General features: G+C 43.5%; 1 protein-coding gene across 1 annotated transcript in view; it reads left to right on the top strand.

Annotated features, from left to right (window-relative positions):
• Nucleotides 1-4,370: 4,370 nt before the first annotated feature.
• Nucleotides 4,371-10,091, top strand: part of LOC139266062 (D-beta-hydroxybutyrate dehydrogenase, mitochondrial-like) — a 33,586-nt gene continuing 27,865 nt past the window's right edge. Inside the window, exon 1 of the mRNA XM_070883899.1 lies at nt 4,371-4,951. Within this exon, the coding sequence (XP_070740000.1) occupies nt 4,739-4,951 (213 nt within the window). The 5' untranslated portion in view covers nt 4,371-4,738. The remainder of the gene's footprint in view (nt 4,952-10,091) is intronic.

The following is a 10,091-nucleotide window of genomic DNA, read 5'->3' as shown; positions in this document are numbered from 1 at the left end:
ACGTGCTAGTCAGAGTAGGAAAAGCAGGATAGCTCAGATAAATACATGGCTTGAAGAGTGGTGCAGGAGGGAGGGATTCAAATTCCTGGGACATTGGAACTGGTTCTGGGGGAGGTGGGACCAGTGCAAGCCGGACGGTCTTCACCTGGGCTGGACGGGAACCAATGTCCGAGGGGGAGTGTTTGCTAGTGCTGTTGGGAAGGGGTTAAACAAATATGGCAGGGGGATGGGAACCTATGCAGGGAGACAGAGGGAAGTAAAATGGGGACAGAAGCAAAAGATAGAAAGAAGAAAAGTAAAAATGGAGGGCAGAGAAACCCAAGGCAAAAATCAAAAAGGGCCACATTACAGCAAAAATTCTAAAGGGGCAAAGTGTGTTAAAAAGACTAGCCTGAAGGCTCTGTGCCTCAATGCAAGGGGTATTCATAATAAGGTGGATGAATTAACTGCGCAGGCAGCTATTAATGAATATGATATAATTGCGATTACGGAGACATGGCTCCAGGGTGACCAAGGCTGGGAACTCAACATCCAGGGGTATTCACCATTCAGGAAGGATAGACAAAAAGGAAAAGGAGGTGGGGTAGCGTTGCTGGTTAAAAGAGGAAATTAACACAATAGTGAGGAAGGACATTAGCTTGGATGATGTGGAATCTGTATGGGTGGAGCTGCGGAATACCAAAGGGCAGAAAACGCTAGTGGGAGTTGTGTACAGACCACCAAACAGTCGTAGTGAGGTTGGGGACAGCATCAAACAAGAAATTAGGGATGCGTGCTGTTGTGTATCTGTAAAGCATGCATTCCCATGTTCCGCCACCAGAGAGTGCATCCCCTGAAGTCCCAAGGGATCCCAACATCCCTTGGGAGCACTGTATATAAGCCAGCCCCAAAGGCCTGTTCCTCACTCTGGAGTGTCTTAATAAAGACTGAGGTCACTGTTACTTTAACCTCCCTGTGTGCAGTCTTATCTGTGTTAGAACACAACACGTGCAATAAAGGTACAGCAATTATCATGGGTGACTTTAATCTACATATAGATTGGGCTAACCAAACTGGTAGCAATACAGTGGAGGAGGATTTCATGGAGTGTATTAGGAATGGTTTTCTAGACCAATATGTCGAGGAACCAACTAGAAGGCTGGCCATCCTAGACTGGGTCTTGTGTAATGAGAAAGGACTAATTAGTAATCTTGTTGTGCGAGGCCCCTTGGGGAAGAGTGACCATAATGTGGTAGAATTCTTTATTCAGATGGAGAGTGACACAGTTAATTCAGAGACTAGGGTCCTGAACTTAAGGAACGGTAACTTCGACGGTATGAGACGTGAATTGGCTAGAATCGACTGGCGAATGGTTGACGGTGAAAAGGCAATGGCAAACATTTAAAGATCACATGGATGAACTTCAACAATTGTACATCCCTGTCTGGAGTAAAAATAAAATGGGGAAGGTGGCTCAACTGTGGCTAACAAGGGAAATTAAGGATAGTGTTAAATCCAAGGAAAAGGCATATAAATTGGCCAGAAAAAGCAGCAAACCTGAGGACTGGGAGAAATTTAGAATTCAGCAGAGGAGGACAAAGGGTTTAATTAGGAGGGGGAAAATAGAGTATGAGAGGAAGCTTGATGGGAACATAAAAACTGACTGCAAATGCTTCGATAGATATGTGAAGAGAAAAAGATTAGTGAAGACAAACGTAGGTCCTTTGCAGTCAGAATCAGGTGAATTTATAACGGGGAACAAAGAAATGGCAGACCAATTGAACAAATACTTTGGTTCTGTCTTCACGAAGGAAGACACTAATAACCTTCTGGAAATACTAGGGGACCGAGGGTCGAGCGAGAAGGAGGAACTGAAGGAAATCCTTATAAGTCAGGAAATTGAGTTTGGGAAATTGATGGGATTGAAGGCCAATAATTCCCCAGGGCCTGATAGTCTGCATCCCAGAGTACTTAAGGAAGTGGATGCATTGCTGATCATTTTCCAACAGTCTATCAACTCTGAATCAATTTTTTCGGACTGGAGGGTAGCTAATGTAACACCACTTTTTAAAAAAGGAGGGAGAGAGAAAAAGGGTAATTATAGACCGGTTAGCCTGACATCAGTAGTGGGAAAAATAATGGAATCAATTATTAAAGATGAAATAGCAGCGCATTTGGAAAGCAGTGACAGGATTGGTCTAAGTCAGCATGGATTTATGAAAGAGAAATCATGCTTGACAAATCTTCTAGACTTTTTTGAGGATGTAACTAGTAGAATAGACAAAGGAGAACCAGTGGATGTGGTGTACTTGGACTTTCAAAAGGCTTTTGACAAGGTCCCACACAAGAGATTGGTGTGCAAAATTAAAGCACATGGTATTAGGGGTAATGTATTGACATGGATAGAGAACTGGTTGGCAGACAAGAAGCAGAGAGTCAGGAAAAACGGGTCCTTTTCCTAATGGCAGGCAGTGACTAGTGGGGTGCCACAGGGTTCAGCCCAGCTATTTACAATATACATCAATGATTTAGATGAAGAAAATTAGTGTAATATCTCCAAGTTTGCAGATGACACTAAGCTGGGTGGCGGTGTGAGCTGTGAGGAGGATGCCAAGAGGCTGCAGGGTGACTTGGACAGGTTAGGTGAGTGGGCAAATGCATGGCAGATGCAGAATAATGTGATAAATGTGAGGTTATCCACTTTAGTGGCAAAAACATGAAGGTAGAATATTATCTGAATGGTGGCAGATTAGGAAAAGGGGAGGTGCAACGAGACCTGGGTGTCATGATTCATCAGTCATTGAAAGTTGGCATGCAGGTACAGCAGGCGGTGAAGAAGGCAAATGGCATGTTGGCCTTCATAGCTAGGGGATTTGAATACAGGAGCAGGGAGGTCTTACTGCAGTTGTACAGGGCCTTGGTGAGGCCTCACCTGGAATATTGTGTTCAGTTTTGGTCTCCTAATCTGAGGAAGGATGTTCTTGCTATTGAGGGAGTGCAGCGAAGGTTCACCAGACTGATTCCTGGGATGGCAGGACTGACATATGAGGAGAGACTGGATCGACTGGGCCTGTATTCACTGGAGTTTAGAAGAATGAGAGGGGATCTCATAGAAACATATAAAATTCTGACGGGACTGGACAGGTTAGATGCAGGAAGAATGTTCCCGATGTTGGGGAATCCAGAACCAAGGGTCACAGTCTAAGGATAAGGGGTAAGCCATTTAGGAACGAGATGACGAGAAACTTCTTCACTCAGAGAGTTGTTAACCTGTGGAATTCTCTACCGCAGAGTGTTGTTGATGCCAATTAGTTAGATATATTCAAGAGGGAGTTAGATGTGGCCCTTACGGCTAAAGGGATCAAGGGGTATGGAGAGAAAGCAGGAAAGGGGTCCTGAAGTGAATGATCAGCCATGATCTTATTGAATGGTGGTGCAGGCTCGAAGGGCCGAATGGTCTACTCCTGCACCTAGTTTCTATGTTTCTATGTTTCAAGGAACAAGGTGGTAGTTACACCACCTTCTGGAAAGGTAATCCAGAAGAAGAACGGTGCCTCCATAAAAATTGAGCTAGTTGGGCGTCTCAGAGATTCCCCATGCGCGATAAACGAACAGCTCATGACCCTTTGGAGAATGGGAGGCTGACCAGGAGAGCATTGGAATTGCCAAGTCTGGAGGTGCCAAAGGCGCGGATAAGGCAGCAGATGGGCTGAGGCGGGGCAAAGGAGACGAATGTTACGGAGGTGTAAGTCGGTGCTATTTGTGATGGAGAGTATATGGGGTCGGAAACTCAGCTCAGGGTTGAATAAGATGTCGAGTTTATGAACAGTCTGTTCAGCCTGAGACAATGGCTAGGGAATGGGATGGAATCGATGGTGAGGGGAGGAAGTTTGTGGTGAGGGCTGATGACGATGGCTTTAACCTTCCCAATGTACAACCGGGAGAAATTGAGGCTCATTCAAGACTGAATTTCGAGCAGTCTTGTTTTTTGAATGGTCGGCTTTTCTGATGTGTGTTCGTCAGCTTTTGCTAGTTTCTTCGGTTGGCTTACATGTCATGAGGAAAAGCAGTAATTTTGGTGATACTGCTTCTAAAAATAAACACAGGTCCATGAGGAAGATATTTTGGTTACTATATGTACTATGGTTACTATGGTTAGGGCTCGGCTGTTCAGGGTGATGTCAGGAAGCCCTTCACACAAAGAGCAATGGAAATTTGGAACTCCTCCAAAAAAAGCTGTGTAGCTTTAGTTAATTGCAAATGTCAGAACTGAGATTGGTAGATTTTTGTTCGGCAAGGGTATTAAAGGTTAAGGAACCACATTGGGTGGACGGAGTTTAGATACAGATCAGCCAATGATCGAATTGAATAGTGGAAATGGCTTGCTCCTGCTCCTATGTTGCTAAGCACATGGCAAATCCGTTCTTCTCAGACTGCTTGAGGGCTTTCATTGCTTCATGAAGAGGGCACATCTTTCCATCATGTTTCAGTGGGCTTGCCATAATGTGACACACTTGTTTTTGAAACGGTGCTGTATAAGCTGTCGGTACATTTTCATGAGATTTACACGCGGAAGTGATCTCATTCCCTGTCCGGACTGACTGTGTGTGTGTGTGTGAGAACAGCGAGTGAGAAGGAGCAACGAGCAGCTTGTGGCAGCGGGGCTGAGAGCACACCGCGGCGGCAGCAGCAGCAGACGGAGAGGGCACAGCTGCATTGGCCTGAGACCAGCCAGGGACAGGGGTTAGCGGGGGCTGAGATGTCGAAGTTTTCCTACGTGCAGATGGCCCTCATGGTGTTGTTTTCATTCCTGCTGACCCTGAGCTTGGGCTTGTGGCTGCCCGAGATTCTGAGCGCATTTGTTAAGCTGTTTGGCTTCACCGAGGACATGGTGACTCACAGTATCGTGCTGATCTATCTGATGTTTGTGTTGTGCCTGGCGGTGCCCGCTCTGCCCCGTGGCTCGGTGAAGGTACGGTTAACCTCGTTAAGCTCTCGGCGAACGTGCCACCTTACTAAATGCTGTCGGGATCTCCGCACCAAGGCTGGTGAAGCGTTTCTTCTTGGTATTGTATCCAATAAATCTTTGCACTCTTTATGTTTATAATGTTTCCAAGTTTTCCGGACCGTGACATTTGGAAATGACCATGTATCTAAAGTGAGGTGTCCATAACAGCAACATTCAGAATGAAGTGCACCATAATGATTTGTAGAACTCTTTTTTTTTTTGTAAGCGTGAGTTATTCAATCTATTGTAACTTCTAAGCCTCTGGCATGCTTTGCATTATTCCCATCCCCTGCTCATGTCATCATGCTTTCTAACAGAACCCTGAAGGGCAAAAGCCTTTTCTTTATCACTGCTACTTTCCTGGAAGTCTATTGATTACTTTTTCTGTGAACCAGTTTAAATCTGTGATCCCTTGCCCGAATACCTTGGTTTATTCTACCATTCACTATCACACACATAAATACAAATGGGGGAGGACATTTAACCCAGCTTGTTCATCTTTCCAGGGCAATCTACTTGTTACATGTAGTCCTTACTACTCGGGGGATCAAGGGGTATGGCGAGAAAGCAGGAATGGGGGTACTGAAGTTGCATGTTCAGCCATGAACTCATTGAATGGCGGTGCAGGCTCGAAGGGCCGAATGGCCTACTCCTGCACCTATTTTCTATGTTTCTATGAATGGCGGTGCAGGCTCGAAGGGCCGAATGGCTTACTCCTGCACCTATTTTCTATGTCCCTTTAACTATTTCCATTTTCCTCTCTTGCCTTCTTTCCAGGTCAAAAAGCGAAGTTTCTCTAATGGGCCCTCACAGCTCGGTGTTCAAATGCCAGGGACCATGGCTCTTCCACATAGAACTACATAAAAGTTACAACATAGAAAAAGGTCATTTGGCCCAACCAGCCCACATCAGTGTTTGCCCCCCACATGAACAAATAGTTCTCATAACATTTACCCACCCTGCTCTTGTATCCCACCAACCCCTTTTCCTTCATCCATCTCTCCCAATCTAACCTGGAATATTGAAAATATTTCTGCCTGAACCACTAACCCTGGAAGTGACTTCCACAGCATCACAATGCTCTGTGTGAAGACAATTCTCCTACGCTCTCTTCTAAACAAAAATAAAGAAAAATCTCTTGCATTTAAGCTTGTATTTATGACCCTCTTTATTGACTGCTCAATTACTGAAAAAAGTCGTCTTCTATCTGTCTTGTCCCATCCTTTCATAATTTTAAACATTTCTATGATATTGTCCTGTAATCTGCACTGTTCTAATGAAAAAGGACCAAATCTTCCAATTCTTCCTTCGCATTTGTATTTCCTTATACTAGGCAGCATCCTAGAGACTTTGTGTTTTATCCTGTCTGCCGCTTCAACATCCTCCCTACAGTGTGGAGCGCAATACTGCCGACAATACTCTAACTGAGGCCTTATTAAGGTTTTATGTCGGGCCATCATTATATCTTGACTTTTATATTCTATGCCTCTTGAGATAAAACCTAGAATTATATTCGATTTTTTTAAACACCGTTATCAACCAGAGGTGCTGCCTGTAATGTTCAGTGAACCTGAACCTCCAAATCCCACGGCACCGCACCTACTTCCATTCAGAGTATAATTACTGCTGTTATTTGTTTTACCAACATGCATCATCTCACACTTACTGACACTGAATTCCGTCTGTCACCTTATCAATGTCTTCTTGCAGTTTCCTTTGGTCCTCTAAACAATTAACTAATCTCGTATGTTGGTTTCATCTGCAAATTTCTACATCACTCCCACTAGACTTATATCCAAATCATTGATGTACATAGTGAACAAAAGTGGGCCCTGAACTGAACCCATGGGAGGCCAGGACCCACCTCGAATAACTCTGAAACAACTGCCCTTAACTCTTACTCTACTTTCTCCCTTCTTTTAATCTTTAATTTTTAGATCTTCAATTTTTAGATTTTTAATTGCTTAATTTTTAATCTAGTTTGCTATTCTCCCCCTAATTCCATATCACTTAATCTTCTCTAGTGTTCTCCCATGCTCTATCTTGTCAAAGTCTTTCCTAAAATATATGTACACTACATCCACTGCATTTCCCCATCTATCATGTCTGTTACCTCTGCAAATAATTCTATGAGCTTTGTCAAACACAATAGTCCCTTTTGAGATCCATGTTGGCTACTTTTAATGTAGATATGTGGTAATTTCTCTTTATGTAGATATGTGGTAATTTCTTCCTTAATTAAAGACTAACATTTTCCCTACCACAGTTGATAAGCTAACTGGTGAGTAATTACTTGGATTAGCTTTGTCTCCCTTTTTAAAAATGGGTACTACAGTGGCCACTCTCTGGTGCTAGGGTGCACATCCACACTCAATAGAGCCTTGAAATATATTTTTTAAGGCCTTTGCAATTTCTTCCCTCAACTTCTTGAGGATCCTAGGATTTATCCCATCAGGCTCTGGCACTTTGTCTAATCTTATTTTAACAAACTTATCTAAAATTTCCCTTTTATCTATCACAATATTGCTCATCTAGCTCTCAACCACCTCAGGATTCACCTCTATGACGTCCTTCTCTTTACTAAAGACCAATGCAAAGTACTTATTCTACCTTTGCCATTTTTTTTGAATATCATCTACAAATTGGCAAGCCGCTCCTATCTGGGCTCCCACCTCACTTTTAACAATTCTCTTTTCACTGATACTTAAAAAAAAAATAATTCTCAGGATGTGGGTATTGCTGGCAAGGCCGGCATTTATTGCCCATCCCTAGTTTTCCTAAGAAGGTGTTGCTGGGCAGCCTTCTTAAAACACTGGTAGCCGTTTGATACAAATGAAAGACTTGCTAGGTCACTTCAGAGGGCAATTAAGAGTCAACCACATCTGTGTTGAAGTCGAGTCAAATATAGGCCAGTCCGGGTAAAGGCGGCAAAATTCCTTCTGAACTCGGTTTTAAATTGGCTCCCCCGTATTTTGAGGCTTTCTTCTCCCAGAGGGTTGTGAATCTGTGGAATTCTCTGCCCAAGGAAGCAGTTGAGGCTAACTCATTGAATGCATTCAAATCACAGATAGATAGATTTTTAACCAATAAGGGAATTAAGGGTTACGGGGAGCGGGCGGGTAAGTAGAGCTGAGTCCACGGCCAGATCAGCCATGATCTTGTTGAATGGCGGAGCAGGCTTGAGGGGCTAGATGGCCTACTCCTGTTCCTAATTCTTATGTTTAAAGGACATGTGTGAACCAGTTGGGTTTTTACGATAGTCCAACAGCTTTTACTAATTCCAGCTTTTTATTTCAAAGATGTTGTTTCAACTGAATTCAAATTCTCAAACAGCAGGAAGAGAAGTTAAAGGAGAGCTTTTAACTAGAAACAAACAGGAGAACAGCACAAAATCAAAATACTGCGCATGCTGAAATCTGAATTCATAACAGAAAATGCTGGCAATCTCAGCAGGTCAGACAGCATCTGTGGAGAAAGAAACCGAGTTAACGTGTCAGGTCTGTGACCCTTAGTCAGAACAGCTGCTGTCTTCTGTGTCCGAAATGAGCGAAGAGTGCAGAAAGATTTTTAGCTACCAAGAAGTGATAAGCAAATGATAACTAAGCAGAAGTTGCTGAAATGTTAAAGCACTACTTTGCATTGGTGTTCACAATGGAATAGAGAAATTTCCAAACAGGAAGAGAAGGTTGAGCGGAGATTAGAGACCGTTACGATCACAAGGAAGCACATGTCAGAGAAGTCCGGGCTCTCTCTATTTTTGGTGCAGAGTTCTGAAATAGTCTCCATATCAATATTTTAAGTTGTTTGCCGTATAGGCAATTCAAATAAGGGTCATGGTTTCAAGTGATGAACAACAAAACAATGGGAAATTTGAGCAAGATTTTTTTGGGTAAAAGATAAAATAAATATGTGTCAGCAAGGGGAATGGAACGAGAAGTGTTAAAAGGTTAACAATAGGACTTGTCAGGTTCCTGTCAGTGGACAGGACTCATTGTTAGTAGATGCACCGCGCGCTCACATTTTAGCCGAGTGTTGGTCAAAGTATTTTCGGCTTCACACCGATGTTAAACTTGTGTAGAATAAATCAAGTGTGAAAGCCCAAACTGACTCCGCAGTGAAGCTGGTTGACTTTTTAAAATTTCAAAATATACTTTATTCATATAAAAAATGTGCACAATACATTGGTAGACAGTGCAGTACATTTGGTTGACATTTCCTCCTGTCGGAAGTCCTGCTCCACCTCACTGCCACATTGGGCCTGCACTCTGGATTCAAGGTACATTTACTGTAACTGCAGGGTTGGTGCAATGTGAAACACTAGCACCAGGGTTGCACCCATAGAAGTGCATCAAGATAATCTGCTGGGACGTTGGGTCAGCAGGATTAGTCACAATGTTACTATAAGTAACAGTTGTACAGGGCCTTGGTGAGGCCACACCTGGAGTATTGTGTACAGTTTTGGTCTCCTAACCTGAGGAAGGACATTCTTGCTATTGAGGGAGTGCAGCGAAGATTCACCAGACTGATTCCCGGGATGGCGGGACTGACCTATCAAGAAAGACTGGATCAACTGGGCTTGTATTCACTGGAGTTCAGAAGAATGAGAGGGGACCTCATAGAAACGTTTAAAATTCTGACGGGTTTAGACAGGTTAGATGCAGGAAGAATGTTCCCGATGTTGGTGAAGTCCAGAACCAGGGGTCACAGTCTAAGGATAAGGGGTAAGCCATTTAGGACTGAGATGAGGAGAAACTTCTTCACCCAGAGAGTGATGAACCTGTGGAATTCTCTACCACAGAAAGTTGTTGAGGCCAATTCACTAAATATATTCAAAAGGGAGTTAGATGAAGTCCTTACTACTCGGAGGATCAAGGGGTATGGCGAGAAAGCAGGAAGGGGGTACTGAAGTTTCATGTTCAGCCATGAACTCATTGAATGGCGGTGCAGGCTAGAAGGGCTGAATGGCCTACTCCTGCACCTATTTTCTATGTTTCTAAGTTTTGCAATCACAGTCCTCACCGTGTAAATTAGGAACAGTAGGACTTGCAGCAGCGAATTCCAACTCGTCCCCTCAGTACAGCCCCAACCCACTCTTAACAACAAT

Source organism: Pristiophorus japonicus, chromosome 6, assembly GCF_044704955.1.
Source record: "Pristiophorus japonicus isolate sPriJap1 chromosome 6, sPriJap1.hap1, whole genome shotgun sequence".
Taxonomy (NCBI): Eukaryota; Metazoa; Chordata; class Chondrichthyes; family Pristiophoridae; genus Pristiophorus; species Pristiophorus japonicus.
Note: the sequence above shows the minus strand (reverse complement) of the source record. Positions and strands in the feature narration are given on the sequence as shown.